The 19,243-nt window shown below is 44.5% G+C and overlaps 2 protein-coding genes across 8 annotated transcripts in view; one reads left to right on the top strand and one right to left on the bottom strand.

Moving 5' to 3' along the window:
* LOC110515921 (general transcription factor IIE subunit 2-like) overlaps positions 1 to 19,243 on the top strand; it is a 32,866-nt gene that overhangs the window by 752 nt on the left and 12,871 nt on the right. Inside the window, exons 1-2 of one of the 7 annotated variants that reach the window (XM_036973620.1) lie at positions 1,621 to 1,814; positions 2,795 to 2,974. In XM_036973620.1, coding sequence (XP_036829515.1) covers positions 2,818 to 2,974 — 157 coding nt within the window. In that variant the 5' untranslated portion in view covers positions 1,621 to 1,814; positions 2,795 to 2,817. Of the gene's footprint in view, positions 1 to 1,620; positions 1,815 to 1,870; positions 2,121 to 2,293; positions 2,429 to 2,486; positions 2,613 to 2,792; positions 2,975 to 19,243 lie in introns of those variants that run through there. The other 6 variants (XM_036973617.1, XM_036973614.1, XM_036973616.1 and 3 more) reach the window with 6 other exon arrangements.
* On the bottom strand, positions 3,833 to 19,192 carry LOC118948980 (small integral membrane protein 18-like). Its single transcript, XM_036973623.1, has 3 exons — positions 18,680 to 19,192; positions 8,229 to 8,448; positions 3,833 to 5,010 (listed from the first exon to the last, which is right to left on the bottom strand). The coding sequence occupies exons 2-3, from the start codon at positions 8,436 to 8,438 to the stop codon at positions 4,912 to 4,914; spliced, it is 309 nt and encodes a 102-aa protein (XP_036829518.1). The 5' UTR covers positions 8,439 to 8,448; positions 18,680 to 19,192; the 3' UTR covers positions 3,833 to 4,911.

Below are 19,243 nucleotides of genomic sequence, written 5' to 3'. Positions count from 1 at the left end.
CTGTCATACAGTACCCGCTTTTATGTTTTGTTGTCCAAGGCTATCTGGCTAAAATGCTTGCTCGCTAGCATCGCTTCCATTCATGGTCAACGTTAGCTATTTAACATTAGCCTTCGACATCTATCTACATATTTAACTTCCATCCTCTCAGGCCAGGGGCACAACAAAGTATGAATTAATGGTTGGATCAGAATCGTTGTTTTAATCATTAGCCAGTATGAATAATTGAGTATAAATACAAATTGTATCTGAGCAAGAGAGGAGTTGCCATATTTTCCATTTTCCCATAATGTTATCAAGTGAATTAGCTAAGAAGGAATATCGACGTAGCTTGTAATGACGAAATAAGAAGCAAAATTCGGTTTTCAATAAAAAAATATATATATATATATAACCAGCAAATGTGACATAATAAAGAATTTGAATATGTCGCAAGAGAAAATAAGATTTGCTTTTATTAAACTCACCAGATCATTTTCCACCGATGGATGTCGATTAAACTCCTTTGACTGCTATGATTGTAAATAAATCCCTTATGCGCATGTGCATAACTACAGATCAATCCGACAGGAGAGTTTGAGTGACGAAAGTTGGACAGAGGATCTCGAAATCTCTGAGCAAGAAACACTTGGACGAACTTAAAAATAATTTTAAAAAGTATATCTTCTGGCAATTGTGCCAGATGTGAAGAACACAAACTGTTATAAATGGTATATTTTGTGAGATTTACTTTTCTTTACAATAGGTTTATGTTACTGACTAAAATCTGGGTTTAGGATTGTAGGCAAATTCCATTTTGCCATGGTTTGCTTAGATAGATGCAGCTAGCCTATAGCCTCAGATAGGCCTAACATCTAATTTCAGATAGTAGCCGAGGCAAGATGTAAAAGTGAAAGATTTAGCAGCATGGTTAGTTCAAATGGACAGACTTCAACATGGCCGTTAATAATGACATAATAACACAAGGCTACAACAACCATAAACTGACGTCATAGGCATTTTTTTTTTTAAATCGGTTTGCCAGCTCCTGGTAGGTTAAACTAAGGGGCGAAAACTGACTTGTAAATGACTCCAGTGATATCACCATTTCAACATATTTACAGTAGCCTTACAATGGCATATATATATGAATAGGCTACTTGATGACAACATATACAAATGTATAATTCTCCACATTTAATGTTAGTTTCATTGTGGAATTTTTCTTCTTCTCCCATAAACAGAAGCACAGAGGGCGTTCCATAAACTTCCATTTCAAATTTCCACTTGTGCAGTGCTCCAGACCCAATAACTGAGTATGTGTACAACCCATCGCTTGATACAGTTCTCCTTCAAAGTAAAGTCGACATTATAGAATGCAGTTTAAACCACCTCCGACCGAATGTAACTAATGCGCTTTAGTGCTTAGTGCGCCTAAAGTAGTTTTCTAGTGCTGATACGCATCACTTATAGCGGGTACTTTGATATGTTTTATTGAAAAATGTGTTAGAAATATGTGTGAAGTTATCACAACGTGCGCGCGCATGCATGGCTCATTCACTCACGTGACTCAGCTGCCTGCTGCAGCGCTCTCTCGACACACACACACACACACACACACACAGACAGACCTCCCCACCACTCATTCAGCAACAGCCTGCCTCACTGCTTAATAGTCAGCAGCGGCAGGTCACAGTGAAATACATATATATATATTTTTTTTTTTCTTCAAGAGAAATGCCATTGCGGCGGATGTGTAAAATAGAAGTAGCCCAAAAACCCGCGACCAATACATTTCAACCCGCGACATCGTACTCAAAGTAGCTACATTTCTGGTAACCCGCTGACATGGCAATCTTGCTTTTCGTAGCTCCTCTAGTCCGGATGGAACGCACCAACACAATCAAGGATTAGCTGTCGATTACCAATCAATCGAACCTCAGAGCGGAAGTCGTAACTCAGAGCGGAAGTCGGAGAATGCACGATGACAAGAAGCTAGCTTGATATTAAAGAAACAAAAGCCCCCCAAAATAGCTATCGCATAAGTGTTCCAACAGAACGATTAATGAACGTGTGTTTCTAGTAAATGTTTACATATTTGTTCATCCAAAAGAGGGGATTAGACATTTGAAGAAAAAAAGGTAACCAGAAATAATCGAGCTAGCTTAGCTTAAATGCTAGCAAACCCCAAAACCTGTCTAACTAGCTAGGTTACTAGCTTAAAAAAAAGAAGAAATAGCAACTAGGAAGCTAATATACATCTTTCAGTTTTATTTTTTTTGTCACTCATAAGATGTGATGTCACTTAGATGTACTGGCAGAAAGTGTCAGACAACTTTCTAGTTAGGTATCAGAGTAGCAACTTGACAAGTGTGATACCATTATTAGCTACGTAAACCTAGCTAGCTAACGGTATGTGAAATGTGTGAACATCATAAAAAGCTATATGGTATGTGAACACCCAAACTAGATCTAAACCATTGACTTAAATACATAATTAGGTTGTTCGTTGTTCAGCCCGTATATATATACTGAGAAGTGTAACAACGTTGTGCATGTCTTTGAGGAGCTAATAATGCCGCTATATGTTGACTTAGAGGTTGGACCCAACCCTAACATTGTGTTGCCTTGAGGTATATATTTTTTGTCTGTCTGTAGCTAGCGTCTAACGTTGTAATGTTGTATCAGGATGGACCCAACCCTAACATTGTGTTGCCTTGAGGTAGCTAGCGTCTAACGTTGTAACGTTGTATCAGGATGGACCCAACCCTAACAGTGTGTTGCCTTGAGGTATATATTTTTTGTCTTTCTGTAGCTAGCGTCTAACGTTGTGTCAGGATGGACCCAGCCTTGTTGAGAGAGCGGGAGCTCTTTAAGAAGAGGGCTCTCTCTCAGCCCACGGTTGAGAAGAGACCTGCAGCCTCCGAGTCAGGCGGTTCCAAGAAGAAGAAGTCCAAAGCTGACAAGGAGGCCTCTGGGTCCAAACATGGCGCAGGTAAGACCAGGGGTGTATTCATTACACCGATCCTGTTGCAAAACATTTAGTCTGTTGCGAAAAGGTTTCCATTTACTCCAAATAGAAAACATTTTTCAAAGGAAAAATAGTTTTCAATTGGACAAATTAAGACAGGTCCCCTCCCTGTTTCGTTTGCCCGGTTTGCTTCCATTTAGTTCTTAAACGGTAAACTGTTTCCGCTGCAAGAATGAATACACCCCAGAAGGGCTCTACAACCTGGGGTGTATTCATTAGTGTAAAATGTAGTAAAAGGTTTTGCAACAAATGAAAACAAGCACTTCTTATTGGACAGATTTAGGTGTGTCCCTTCCTCCCCCATTTCAGCCTTTTTGCTTCTATCTGGTTCCTACTAGTGAGTACACATCCTTTATATTTGGGTCATGTTCATTCGGCACCAGATGGAACAAATCTGACTGAAACAGGGAGGGATTACATAAACTTTGCTGTAAAATATTTTTTTGCTACGGTGTGCCCCAATGAATACGACCCTAGTCTTGAAATCTATTATACTGCTGGTTGTGTGTCACATCTGTAGCCTGGGTACCTGCTTGCTTCTACATTCCACAATGAAAGTGTTATTTTCCACAAACATGTTTTAAATGGCTTATTTTGGGGTTTTTTCGTTGACCACAAACACTCGTACATTTTTTTTAATAAGCTTAATTTCAACATCTGTCAGTACTTTTGAAATGAGACCACACAGTTTGTTTTTCTTACGTGATAATTGTTTATTTCTCATCATTTTAGGCAAGTGAAATGATACCTTGTGCTCAATGCAAGTAGGTTATTTTATTTACATCGGTGTGTGTACAGGTGCGCCCCCCCCCCCCCCCCCCCCCCCCTTCAAGAGAGAGTAGTATCATGGCCACTTGGCTGTGGTTTAAAATATGTTGGTGAGTGGTGACATCATCACAGGCAACATGTTGATTACATCATTACGACACAGCAAGTTGTGAACCGTTTTTGTCAAATGGATGAGGACTTCAACTACAATGGCAGTCGAAACATTAGGGAATAAAAAACCATCTGTAAAATTACATTAAAATGTGGGACGACTTCTGTGGTAGCTGGGTCTTTTGGTGACATTTTAAAGTAACTGTCCAGGGATAACAGAATATTAACTTTAAAAGTTAGCTTAACTCGTAATGTTTTTTATTAATCCCATACTCGTATTTCTGGTCAAATCATAAATTGGAGGGGGAAAAAAACACTTAAAACCCCCCACCTCAAACTTGGATCTCAAACAGACCATTTAAAAAATGCTTGTTATTTCCTCAAAGAGGATGAGGTCATCATCCTGAGCCGGATGAGATGGTCCAATCAGCGGTCTGCTCCATTCATATTTCTAATAACCAGTACACGCCCACACCATTCCAACACACAAAAGCTGCTTTTTAACATAATTACTATTTTTGGTCATCTTGGTGCATCTTGGTCACCTTGGTGCATCTTGATCATCTTGGTCATCTTGATCACCTTGGTCATCTTGGTCGTTGACTTTGGGTGACTTCCTTGCTCTGTAGGGTCCTAGAGGGTTGGCTATCATTGTGGATCTCCTGTGTCTTTAGCTGTCTCGAATGGTATGTCTTGTACTTACAATGTGGTGATGGATGAAGATGCTAAGCATCCAATAGACTTGTTAAAACCCTGGACTTGGCAAGGAGAGCTCTTCTTCTCTCTTGCCTTCCCTGCTGACGTGCTTCGATTAGATAACACCACCGTTACACACACACACACACGGGAGCAGGGACACACACACACACACACAATCTCACACATACGAAGGTGCAGCCTCACTGTTCTCAAACTGTGAGCACACAGCGCAGTCAGTCTCGGGTTCAGATTCAGGGTCAACGATCATGACCTAACTTCCTGCTTGGCCCTGGTCACCGTGGCAACAACCCCTTTAACCCCCTTTACACCACCTCGGTTTGTGACCCCGTGGGACTGTGGATCTTCTCCACCATGTTCTGGAAGGGACCTTGCTCCTCCATCAGGTCACGATGGGTCTTCCCCTGCATGAGAAGGAAAACCATGGTTTCGGTGATTAAAATGGGTTTAGGTTAGATCCAGGTGATTACAATGGGTTTAGGTTAGATCCAGGTGATTACAATGGGTTTAGGTTAGATCCAGGTAATTACAATGGGTTTAGGTTAGATCCAGGTAATTACAATGGGTTTAGGTTAGATCCAGGTAATTACAATGGGTTTAGGTTAGATCCAGGTGATTACAATGGGTTTAGGTTAGATCCAGGTGATTACAATGGGTTTAGGTTAGATCCAGGTGATTACAATGGGTTTAGGTTAGATCCAGGTGATTACAATGGGTTTAGGTTAGATCCAGGTAATTACAATGGGTTTAGGTTAGATCCAGGTGATTACAATGGGTTTAGGTTAGATCCAGGTAATTACAATGGGTTTAGGTTAGATCCAGGTGATTACAATGGGTTTAGGTTAGATCCAGGTGATTACAATGGGTTTAGGTTAGATCCAGGTGATTACAATGGGTTTAGGTTAGATCCAGGTGATTACAATGGGTTTAGGTTAGATCCAGGTGATTACAATGGGTTTAGGTTAGATCCAGGTGATTACAATGGGTTTAGGTTAGATCCAGGTGATTACAATGGGTTTAGGTTAGATCCAGGTGATTACAATGGGTTTAGGTTAGATCCAGGTGATTACAATGGGTTTAGGTTAGATCCAGGTGATTACAATGGGTTTAGGTTAGATCCAGGTGATTACAATGGGTTTAGGTTAGATCCAGGTGATTACAATGGGTTTAGGTTAGATCCAGGTGATTACAATGGGTTTAGGTTAGATCCAGGTAATTACAATGGGTTTAGGTTAGATCCAGGTAATTACAATGGGTTTATTTATTTTTATTTTACCTTTATTTAACCAGGTAGGCAAGTTGAGAACAAGTTCTCATTTACAATTGCGACCTGGCCAAGATAAAGCAAAGCAGTTCGACAGATACAACAACACAGAGTTTAGGTTAGATCCAGGTGATTACAATGGGTTTAGGTTAGATCCAGGTGATTACAATGGGTTTAGGTTAGATCCAGGTGATTACAATGGGTTTAGGTTAGATCCAGGTAATTACAATGGGTTTAGGTTAGATCCAGGTAATTACAATGGGTTTAGGTTAGATCCAGGTGATTACAATGGGTTTAGGTTAGATCCAGGTGATTACAATGGGTTTAGGTTAGATCCAGGTAATTACAATGGGTTTAGGTTAGATCCAGGTGATTACAATGGGTTTAGGTTAGATCCAGGTAATTACAATGGGTTTAGGTTAGATCCAGGTGATTACAATGGGTTTAGGTTAGATCCAGGTGATTACAATGGGTTTAGGTTAGATCCAGGTGATTACAATGGGTTTAGGTTAGATCCAGGTGATTACAATGGGTTTAGGTTAGATCCAGGTGATTACAATGGGTTTAGGTTAGATCCAGGTGATTACAATGGGTTTAGGTTAGATCCAGGTGATTACAATGGGTTTAGGTTAGATCCAGGTGATTACAATGGGTTTAGGTTAGATCCAGGTGATTACAATGGGTTTAGGTTAGACCCAGGTGATTACAATGGGTTTAGGTTAGATCCAGGTGATTACAATGGGTTTAGGTTAGATCCAGGTGATTACAATGGGTTTAGGTTAGATCCAGGTGATTACAATGGGTTTAGGTTAGATCCAGGTGATTACAATGGGTTTAGGTTAGATCCAGGTGATTACAATGGGTTTAGGTTAGATCCAGGTAATTACAATGGGTTTACGTTAGATCCAGGTGATTACAATGGATTTAGGTTAGATCCAGGTGATTACAATGGGTTTAGGTTAGATCCAGGTGATTACAATGGGTTTAGGTTAGATCCAGGTGATTACAATGGGTTTAGGTTAGATCCAGGTAATTACAATGGGTTTAGGTTAGATCCAAGTAATTACAATGGGTTTAGGTTAGATCCAGGTGATTACAATGGGTTTAGGTTAGATCCAGGTGATTACAATGGGTTTAGGTTAGATCCAGGTGATTACAATGGGTTTAGGTTAGATCCAGGTGATTACAATGGGTTTAGGTTAGATCCAGGTGATTACAATGGGTTTAGGTTAGATCCAGGTGATTACAATGGGTTTAGGTTAGATCCAGGTGATTACAATGGGTTTAGGTTAGATCCAGGTGATTACAATGGGTTTAGGTTAGATCCAGGTGATTACAATGGGTTTAGGTTAGATCCAGGTAATTACAATGGGTTTAGGTTAGATCCAGGTGATTACAATGGGTTTAGGTTAGATCCAGGTGATTACAATGGGTTTAGGTTAGATCCAGGTGATTACAATGGGTTTAGGTTAGATCCAGGTGATTACAATGGGTTTAGGTTAGATCCAGGTAATTACAATGGGTTTAGGTTAGATCCAGGTAATTACAATGGGTTTAGGTTAGATCCAGGTAATTACAATGGGTTTAGGTTAGATCCAGGTAATTACAATGGGTTTAGGTTAGATTTGGGTTATTACAATGGGTTTAGGTTAGATCCAGGTAACCCTGGAACAGCTACAGTATAGTAACAGGCCTGGTCTCACCCTGGAACAGCTACAGTATAGTAACAGGCCTGGTCTAACCCTGGAACAGCTACAGTATAGTAACAGGCCTGGTCTAACCCTGGAACAGCTACAGTATAGTAACCTGGTCTAACCCTGGAACAGCTACAGTATAGTAACAGGCCTGGTCTCACCCTGGAACAGCTACAGTATATTAACAGGCCTGGTCTAACCCTGGAACAGCTACAGTATATTAACAGGCCTGGTCTAACCCTGGAACAGCTACAGTATAGTAACAGGCCTGGTCTAACCCTGGAACAGCTACAGTATAGTAACGGGCCTGGTCTAACCCTGGAACAGCTACAGTATAGTAACAGGCCTGGTCTAACCCTGGAACAGCTACAGTATAGTAACAGGCCTGGTCTAACCCTGGAACAGCTACAGTATAGTAACAGGCCTGGTCTAACCCTGGAACAGCTACAGTATAGTAACCTGGTCTGAACCTGGAACAGCTACAGTATAGTAACAGGCCTGGTCTAACCCTGGAACAGCTATAGTATAGTAACAGGCCTGGTCTAACCCTGGAACAGCTACAGTATAGTAACAGGCCTGGTCTAACCCTGGAACAGCTACAGTATAGTAACAGGCCTGGTCTAAACCTGGAACAGCTATAGTATAGTAACAGGCCTAGTCTCACCTTGACACAGCAGCCACAGTCCAGCAGCTCGTAGAGGAAGGCCAGAGCTGCCAGCGAGACTACTGTGATGATGAAGAGGAGGAGGATGACGAAGCACGCTATGTTCCAGCCGTCGTGGAACGGGTACACCTCTTGAACCTGCAGGGAGACCTGGGACAGCGGGGCGGCGTCAGGGAGCCACGGGAGAGAGGTGGTGTTGAGACGGTCCATGTTGTTTCACCTGGGAGAGAAATGATAGAGGAAGTCATGGTTGGTTTGTTCCTGGAGAGGTTTGAGAGGGCTGCTGGTGTTGAGACGGTCCATGTTGTTTCACCTGGGAGAGAAATGATAGAGGAAGTCATGGTTGGTTTGTGCCTGCAGAGGTTTGAGAGGGCTGCTGGTGTTCAGGATGTTCTTCTGTCCTTCAGACCCGCAGTCTATAAAGACAGCCTTTATAGAGCCTCAACTCAGAGTTCTGGTACTGTGACCTGGAGGGAGAGAGAACCTCTATACACAGAGTTCTGGTACTGTGACCTGGAGGGAGACAGAACCTCTATACACAGAGTTCTGGTACTGTGACCTGGAGGGAGACAGAACCTATATACACAGAGTTCTGGTGCTGTGACCTGGAGGGAGACAGACAGAACCTCTAAACACAGAGTTCTGGTACTGTGACCTGGAGGGAGACAGACAGAACCTCTAAACACAGTAAACACTTACTCCATCAGGACACAACCTCCTGGGGAGCATAGCGCCTTCCTGCTTACACACACACACACCCACACACCACACACCACACACACACGCCAGGAGCAGTGAGACTGACCCAGTTTGGTTGAGTGAACCAGAGAGAGACTGAGAGGAAATGGGGCTTGTCCTGAGTACTGCTCTACAGACACTCCAACCCTGAAACACTGTTAGTATCTAACCTCCAACCCTGAAACACTGTTAGTATCTAACCTCCAACCCTGAAACACTGTTAGTATCTAACCTCCAACCCTGAAACACTGTTAGTATCTAACCTCCAACCCTGAAACACTGTTAGTGTCTAACCTCCAACCCTGAAACACTGTTAGTATCTAACCTCCTACCCTGAAACACTGTTAGTGTCTAACCTCCTACCCTGAAACACTGTTAGTATCTAACCTCCTACCCTGAAACACTGTTAGTGTCTAACCTCCTACCCTGAAACACTGTTAGTGTCTAACCTCCTACCCTGAAACACTGTTAGTGTCTAACCAACCCTGAAACACTGTTAGTGTCTAACCTCCAACCCTGAAACACTGTTAGTGTCTAACCTCCTACCCTGAAACACTGTTAGTGTCTAACCAACCCTGAAACACTGTTAGTGTCTAACCTCCAACCCTGAAACACTGTTAGTGTCTAACCTCCTACCCTGAAACACTGTTAGTGTCTAACCTCCTACCCTGAAACACTGTTAGTATCTAACCTCCTACCCTGAAACACTGTTAGTGTCTAACCTCCTACCCTGAAACACTGTTAGTGTCTAACCTCCTACCCTGAAACACTGTTAGTGTCTAACCTCCTACCCTGAAACACTGTTAGTATCTAACCTCCAACCCTGAAACACTGTTAGTGTCTAACCTCCAACCCTGAAACACTGTTAGTATCTAACCTCCAACCCTGAAACACTGTTAGTGTCTAACCTCCTACCCTGAAACACTGTTAGTATCTAACCTCCAACCCTGAAACACTGTTAGTGTCTAACCTCCTACCCTGAAACACTGTTAGTGTCTAACCTCCTACCCTGAAACACTGTTAGTGTCTAACCTCCTACCCTGAAACACTGTTAGTGTCTAACCTCCTACCCTGAAACACTGTTAGTATCTAACCTCCTACCCTGAAACACTGTTAGTGTCTAACCTCCTACCCTGAAACACTGTTAGTGTCTAACCTCCTACCCTGAAACACTGTTAGTATCTAACCTCCTACCCTGAAACACTGTTAGTGTCTAACCTCCTACCCTGAAACACTGTTAGTGTCTAACCTCCTACCCTGAAACACTGTTAGTGTCTAACCTCCTACCCTGAAACACTGTTAGTGTCTAACCTCCTACCCTGAAACACTGTTAGTGTCTAACCTCCTACCCTGAAACACTGTTAGTGTCTAACCTCCTACCCTGAAACACTGTTAGTGTCTAACCTCCAACCCTGAAACACTGTTAGTGTCTAACCTCCTACCCTGAAACACTGTTAGTGTCTAACCTCCAACCCTGAAACACTGTTAGTGTCTAACCTCCAACCCTGAAACACTGTTAGTGTCTAACCTCCTACCCTGAAACACTGTTAGTGTCTAACCTCCTACCCTGAAACACTGTTAGTGTCTAACCTCCTACCCTGAAACACTGTTAGTGTCTAACCTCCTACCCTGAAACACTGTTAGTATCTAACCTCCAACCCTGAAACACTGTTAGTATCTAACCTCCAACCCTGAAACACTGTTAGTGTCTAACCTCCTACCCTGAAACACTGTTAGTGTCTAACCTCCTACCCTGAAACACTGTTAGTGTCTAACCTCCTACCCTGAAACACTGTTAGTGTCTAACCTCCAACCCTGAAACACTGTTAGTGTCTAACCTCCTACCCTGAAACACTGTTAGTGTCTAACCTCCTACCCTGAAACACTGTTAGTGTCTAACCTCCAACCCTGAAACACTGTTAGTATCTAACCTCCAACCCTGAAACACTGTTAGTGTCTAACCTCCTACCCTGAAACACTGTTAGTATCTAACCTCCAACCCTGAAACACTGTTAGTGTCTAACCTCCAACCCTGAAACACTGTTAGTGTCTAACCTCCTACCCTGAAACACTGTTAGTGTCTAACCTCCTACCCTGAAACACTGTTAGTGTCTAACCTCCAACCCTGAAACACTGTTAGTGTCTAACCTCCAACCCTGAAACACTGTTAGTGTCTAACCTCCTACCCTGAAACACTGTTAGTGTCTAACCTCCTACCCTGAAACACTGTTAGTGTCTAACCTCCAACCCTGAAACACTGTTAGTGTCTAACCTCCTACCCTGAAACACTGTTAGTGTCTAACCTCCTACCCTGAAACACTGTTAGTGTCTAACCTCCAACCCTGAAACACTGTTAGTATCTAACCTCCAACCCTGAAACACTGTTAGTGTCTAACCTCCTACCCTGAAACACTGTTAGTATCTAACCTCCAACCCTGAAACACTGTTAGTGTCTAACCTCCAACCCTGAAACACTGTTAGTGTCTAACCTCCTACCCTGAAACACTGTTAGTGTCTAACCTCCTACCCTGAAACACTGTTAGTGTCTAACCTCCAACCCTGAAACACTGTTAGTGTCTAACCTCCAACCCTGAAACACTGTTAGTGTCTAACCTCCTACCCTGAAACACTGTTAGTGTCTAACCTCCAACCCTGAAACACTGTTAGTGTCTAACCTCCTACCCTGAAACATTGTTAGAGTGTAACCTGGTTTGATTAGTTGTCTGTCTGTCTGTCTGTCTGTCTGTCTGTCTGTCTGTCTGTCTGTCTGTCTGTCTGTCTGTCTGTCTGTCTGTCTGTCTGTCTGTCTGAACCTTCTCTAGTTCAGATAGAATGTGTGCGATGAGTTTCACTGTTCTGTTCCGCATTCCACCTTTTGCTCGTTAAATATGTGTGTGACCGACTAGGCTATTGTTATCAGATGTGTGTGTGTGTGTGTGTGTGTGTGTGTGTGTGTGTGTGTGTGTGTGTGTGTTTAGCAGTGAGTCATTCCACCTCTCCTCTCCTGTGTTTGAGCCCACTGTCATCATCTGCTCTGAGTAGCTTTACTGATGACTGTTGACTGATGACTGACTCACAGTATGTTACGTAGTGTTGTTAGTGTAACCTGATACAGGCCTGTCATTAGTCAGAGGACAGCATGTCTATTATATACAGTTCTATGTTACATAGTGTTGTTAGTGTAACCTGATACAGGCCTGTCATTAGTCAGAGGACAGCATGTCTATTATATACAGTTCTATGTTACATAGTGTTGTTAGTGTAAACTGATACAGGCCTGTCAGAGGACAGCATGCCTATTATATAGAGTTCTATGTTACATAGTGTTGTTAGTGTAAACTGATACAGGCCTGTCAGAGGACAGCATGTCTATTATATACAGTTCTATGTTACATAGTGTTGTTAGTGTAACCTGATACAGGCCTGTCATTAGTCAGAGGACAGCATGTCTATTATATACAGTTCTATGTTACATAGTGTTGTTAGTGTAACCTGATACAGGCCTGTCATTAGTCAGAGGACAGCATGTCTATTATATACAGTTCTATGTTACATAGTGTTGTTAGTGTAAACTGATACAGGCCTGTCAGAGGACAGCATGTCTATTATATACAGTTCTATGTTACATAGTGTTGTTAGTGTAAACTGATACAGGCCTGTCAGAGGACAGCATGTCTATTATATACAGTTCTATGTTACATAGTGTTGTTAGTGTAAACTGATACAGGCCTGTCAGAGGACAGCATGTCTATTATATAGAGTTCTGTGTTACATAGTGTTGTTAGTGTAACCTGATACAGGCCTGTCATTAGTCAGAGGACAGCATGTCTATTATATACAGTTCTATGTTACATAGTGTTGTTAGTGTAACCTGATACAGGCCTGTCATTAGTCAGAGGACAGCATGTCTATTATATACAGTTCTATGTTACATAGTGTTGTTAGTATAACATGATGCAGGCCTGTCATTGGTCAGAGGACAGCATGTCTATTATATACAATTCTATGTTACATAGTGTTGTTAGTGTAACCTGATACAGGCCTGTCATTAGAGGACAGCAGACAACATGTCTATTATATACAGTTCTATGTTGCATAGTGTTAGCAGACCACAGTCATCTCCTGACGGTTAGTCTAGTTACCCTGAACACAATGGCTCGGTCTCTGATGAAGTCAATGGGATCATGTGTTTATTAGGATCCCCATTAGCTGTTGTCATCTAATGAGATGTGAAGTAGCCAATAGGCCTTCAACTGTTTTCATGTTGCTATGGAAGTAGCCAATAGGCCTTCAACTGTTTTAATGTTGCTATGGAAGTAGCCAATAGGCCTTCAACTGTTTTCATGTTGCTATGGAAGTAGCCAATAGGCCTTCAACTGTTTTCATGTTGCTATGGAAGTAGCCAATAGGCCTTCAACTTTAATCAGACTGTTTTCATGTTGCTATGTGAAGTAGCCAATAGGCCTTCAACTGTTTTCATGTTGCTATGGAAGTAGCCAATAGGCCTTCAACTGTTTTCATGTTGCTATGGAAGTAGCCAATAGGCCTTCAACTGTTTTCATGTTGCTATGTGAAGTAGCCAATAGGCCTTCAACTGTTTTCATGTTGCTATGGAAGTAGCCAATAGGCCTTCAACTGTTTTCATGTTGCTATGGAAGTAGCCAATAGGCCTTCAACTGTTTTCATGTTGCTATGTGAAGTAGCCAATAGGCCTTCAACTTTAATCAGACTGTTTTCATGTTGCTATGGAAGTAGCCAATAGGCCTTCAACTTTAATCAGACTGTTTTCATGTTGCTATGGAAGTAGCCAATAGGCCTTCAACTTTAATCAGACTGTTTTCATGTTGCTATGTGAAGTAGCCAATAGGCCTTCAACTTTAATCAGACTGTTTTCATGTTGCTATGGAAGTAGCCAATAGGCCTTCAACTTTAATCAGACTGTTTTTATGTTGCTATGGAAGTAGCCAATAGGCCTTCAACTGTTTTCATGTTGCTATGGAAGTAGCCAATAGGCCTTCAACTGTTTTAATGTTGCTATGTGAAGTAGCCAATAGGCCTTCAACTGTTTTCATGTTGCTATGTGAAGTAGTCAATAGGCCTTCAACTGTTTTCATGTTGCTATGGAAGTAGCCAATAGGCCTTCAACTGTTTTCATGTTGCTATGGAAGTAGCCAATAGGCCTTCAACTGTTTTAATGTTGCTATGTGAAGTAGCCAATAGGCCTTCAACTTTAATCAGACTGTTTTCATGTTGCTATGGAAGTAGCCAATAGGCCTTCAACTGTTTTCATGTTGCTATGGAAGTAGCCAATAGGCCTTCAACTTTAATCAGACTGTTTTCATGTTGCTATGTGAAGTAGCCAATAGGCCTTCAACTTTAATCAGACTGTTTTCATGTTGCTATGGAAGTAGCCAATAGGCCTTCAACTGTTTTCATGTTGCTATGGAAGTAGCCAATAGGCCTTCAACTGTTTTCATGTTGCTATGGAAGTAGCCAATAGGCCTTCAACTGTTTTCATGTTGCTATGTGAAGTAGCCAATAGGCCTTCAACTGTTTTCATGTTGCTATGTTGTAGAGGATATTGATAGTCCACATTAGTAACACTGTCATGGTAACTGAAGGTCTCTCTCTCTGGGGAAAATACTGTAATACTTCCTGTTCTGTTGATTCTGTTGGCTGATGTTGATGGAGAGAGAGAAGTGAAGGAACAGAGGGATATCATTCTTTATCTATTATGAATGTAGACCGATTCTTCCTCTACCCACACCACACTACCATAGCCTAGTACCCCAGCACTACACCTCTCTCTGTTCCTCCCTATCGTTACCCTCTCCTCCTCTACCTCCTCTCTGTTCCTCCCTACCGTTACCCTCTCCTCCTCTACCCACACCACACTACCATAGCCTAGTACCCCAGCACTACACCCCTCTCTGTTCCTCCCTACTGTTACCCTCTCCTCCTCTACCTCCTCTCTGTTCCTCCCTATCGTTACCCTCTCCTCCTCTACCCACACCACACTACCATAGCCTAGTACCCCAGCACTACACCTCTCTCTGTTCCTCCCTATCGTTACCCTCTCCTCCTCTACCCACACCACACTACCATAGCCTAGTACCCCAGCACTACACCTCTCTCTGTTCCTCCCTACATTACCCTCTCCTCCCTCCCTCTCCACCCCTACCCCCTCCTCTCTCTCCTCCCTCCCTCTCCACCCCTACCCCCTCCTCTCCTCCCTCCCTCCCTCTCCACCCCTACCCCCTCCTCTCCTCCCTCTCTCCTTTTCCACCCCTACCCCCTCCTCTCTCTCCTCCCTCCCTCTCCACCCCTACCCCCTCCTCTCCTCCCTCTCAAGCCCCCTCCCCCTTCTGTGTGTTCTCCCTGAAGTGGTGTAGGACCCCAGACAGACTGAGGCAGAGCGGTATCTCCTGCTGTGTCTGTCTGCAGGGGCTCCCACTGCCCCACCCCCCTCCCTAATGTCTAGTCCCATCCAGTCTGGAGGGGGTGAATACAGCCAAATCCACCCTAATTAAACCCTTTATAGAGTTTGTGTGTGTGTGTGTCCTTATTGAAATCCTTGCAGGAGAAGAAGCCTAGTTATCTCTATGCCAGTCTGAATCACAACAACCTTACTGCCTGCTTGGCACCCTATTCCCTGTGTAGTTTGACCCAGGAACCATCCTCTAGCAGTCTAGTCTCTCGCTGTTCTGCTACAAAAACACTCATCCTTTAGTCTGACAGTCTATATTAACACTCATCCTTTAGTCTGACAGTATGTTATATAGACACTCATCCTTTAGTCTGACAGTCTATATTAACACTCATCCTTTAGTCTGACAGTATGTTATATAGACACTCATCCTTTAGTCTGACAGTCTGCTACAAAAACACTCATCCTTAGTCTGGCAGTCTGTTATACAAACACTCATCCTTTAGTCTGACAGTCTATATAAACACTCATCCTTTACTCTGACTGTCTGTTACAAAAACTCATCCTTTAGTCTGACAGTCTGTTATACAAACACTCATCCTTTAGTCTGACAGTCTGTTACAAAAACACTCATCCTTTAGTCTGACAGTTTGTTACAAAAACACTCATCCTTTACTCTGACAGTCTATATTAACACTCATCCTTTACTCTGACAGTCTGTTATAAAAGAACTCATCCTTTACTCTGACAGTCTGTTATATAAACACTCATCCTTTACTCTGACAGTCTGTTATATAAACACTCATCCTTTACTCTGACAGTCTATATTAACACTCATCCTTTAGTCTGTTATATAAACACTCATACCGTCTGTCTGCTCACAGCGTAACCCATAGGCTGGGCTCCCGTCTGTCTGTCTGCTCACAGTGTAACCCATAGGCTGGGCTCCCGTCTGTCTGCTCACAGCGTAACCCATAGGCTGGGCTCCCGTCTGTCTGTCTGCTCACAGTGTAACCCATAGGCTGGGCTCCCGTCTGTCTGTCTGCTCACAGTGTAACCCATAGGCTGGGCTCCCGTCTGTCTGCTCACAGCGTAACCCATAGACTGGGCTCCCGTCTGTCTGCTCACAGTGTAACCCATAGGCTGGGCTCCCGTCTGTCTGCTCACAGTGTAACCCATAGGCTGGGCTCCCGTCTGTCTGCTCACAGTGTAACCCATAGGCTGGGCTCCTGTCTGTCTGTCTGCTCACAGTGTAACCCATAGACTGGGCTCCCGTCTGTCTGCTCACAGTGTAACCCATAGGCTGGGCTCCCGTCTGTCTGCTCACAGTGTAACCCATAGGCTGGGCTCCCGTCTGTCTGTCTGCTCACAGTGTAACCCATAGGCTGGGCTCCCGTCTGTCTGCTCACAGCGTAACCCATAGGCTGGGCTCCCGTCTGTCTGTCTGCTCACAGCGTAACCCATAGACTGGGCTCCCGTCTGTCTGTCTGCTCACAGTGTAACCCATAGGCTGGGCTCCCGTCTGTCTGCTCACAGCGTAACCCATAGACTGGGCTCCCGTCTGTCTGTCTGCTCACAGTGTAACCCATAGGCTGGGCTCCCGTCTGTCTGCTCACAGTGTAACCCATAGGCTGGGCTCCCGTCTGTCTGCTCACAGCGTAACCCATAGGCTGGGCTCCCGTCTGTCTGTCTGCTCACAGTGTAACCCATAGACTGGGCTCCCGTCTGTCTGCTCACAGTGTAACCCATAGGCTGGGCTCCTGTCTGTCTGTCTGCTCACAGTGTAACCCATAGGCTGGGCTCCCGTCTGTCTGCTCACAGTGTAACCCATAGGCTGGGCTCCCGTCTGTCTGTCTGCTCACAGCGTAACCCATAGGCTGGGCTCCTGTCTGTCTGTCTGCTCACAGCGTAACCCATAGACTGGGCTCCCGTCTGTCTGCTCACAGTGTAACCCATAGGCTGGGCTCCCGTCTGTCTGCTCACAGCGTAACCCATAGGCTGGGCTCCTGTCTGTCTGTCTGCTCACAGCGTAACCCATAGGCTGGGCTCCCGTCTGTCTGCTCACAGTGTAACCCATAGACTGGGCTCCCGTCTGTCTGTCTGCTCACAGTGTAACCCATAGGCTGGGCTCCCGTCTGTCTGCTCACAGTGTAACCCATAGGCTGGGCTCCTGTCTGTCTGCTCACAGTGTAACCCATAGACTGGGCTCCCGTCTGTCTGTCTGCTCACAGTGTAACCCATAGGCTGGGCTCCCGTCTGTCTGCTCACAGTGTAACCCATAGGCTGGGCTCCTGTCTGTCTGCTCACAGCGTAACCCATAGGCTGGGCTCCCGTCTGTCTGCTCACAGCGTAACCCATAGACTGGGCTCCCGTCTGTCTGTCTGCTCACAGTGTAACCCATAGGCTGGGCTCCCGTCTGTCTGTCTGCTCACAGCGTAACCCATAGGCTGGGCTCCTGTCTGTCTGCTCACAGCGTAACCCATAGGCTGGGCTCCTGTCTGTCTGCTCACAGCGTAACCCATAGGCTGGGCTCCCGTCTGTCTGTCTGCTCACAGTGTAACCCATAGACTGGGCTCCCGTCTGTCTGTCTGCTCACAGCGTAACCCATAGACTGGGCTCCTGTCTGTCTGTCTGCTCACAGCGTAACCCATAGACTGGGCTCCTGTCTGTCTGTCTGCTCACAGCGTAACCCATAGGCTGGGCTCCCGTCTGTCTGTCCTCTGGTGTTGATAAATCTTTTACCGTTTATAATGTAGTGCTATTACCCAGAATGCTGTAGGGATGGAAGGTAAACCCTCCTCTTACGAAAGCAATCACATATACAATGTAGGCTTCATAGGATGGATTAGGCTAGTAGACACACACACACTACACACACACACACACACACACACACACACACACACACACACACACACACACACACTACACACACACACACTACACACACACACTACACACACACACCCTACACACACACACTACACACACACACCCTACACACACTACACACACACACTACACACACACACTACACACACACACACACTTCACTACACACACTACACACACTGCACACACACACTACACACACACACACTACACACACACACACTACACACACACACACACACACACAGACACGTGCCTTGCCCTGAGACATGGCTGTAGCAGGCAAGCATGCAAACAGACTGCAGATCTGCCAGTGTGTCCACACACACACACTACACACACACACAAACACACACACTAACCGTCGTTGTGCCAGAGAAATATGCAGACTCACCTGTGTAGCTTCTACTGTGGGGTGGATGCTTGTAAAGGATTTAGGCAAAAGATGCTCTCGCTCTCCCTTCCCCCACTCTGTCTCTCTCTTCCTCTCTCTCTCGCTCTCTCTCTCGCTCTCTCTGTGTCTCTCTCTCCTCCCTGCCACTCCTTGCAGTTCTGCTCGTCTTCCCCACACAAGGCACAGCCTGTGCTCAGACCTTACCACTCTACCAATGGCTAAGCTCACCCTCGTTTCTCCCCTCTCTATTTGCCAAATCTTCTCAGATGAAATGAATGCCCCGCCTTCTCATTAGCACCCAGCAGCAGCTCCCGCCCACGTGATGAATCATTTAGTGAGTCACAACAACAGGCCGCTCTGATTGGCTGGTCTCCAGAAACAGGATCTCACAGCTGAAGCCACAGACGCAGAGCCACTAGAGTAGGGCCTGAAACGGAACCCTAGCTAGTGCCCTTATACCCCCTAGCTAGTGCCCTTATACCCCCTAGCTAGTGTCATGATACCCCGTAGATAGTGTCATGATACCCCCTAGATAGTGTCATGATACCCCCTAGATAGTGCCCT

This window comes from Oncorhynchus mykiss, unplaced genomic scaffold (assembly GCF_013265735.2).
Source record: "Oncorhynchus mykiss isolate Arlee unplaced genomic scaffold, USDA_OmykA_1.1 un_scaffold_276, whole genome shotgun sequence".
Classification (NCBI taxonomy): domain Eukaryota; kingdom Metazoa; phylum Chordata; class Actinopteri; order Salmoniformes; family Salmonidae; genus Oncorhynchus; species Oncorhynchus mykiss.
This window is presented reverse-complemented; position numbering and strand designations above follow the sequence as displayed.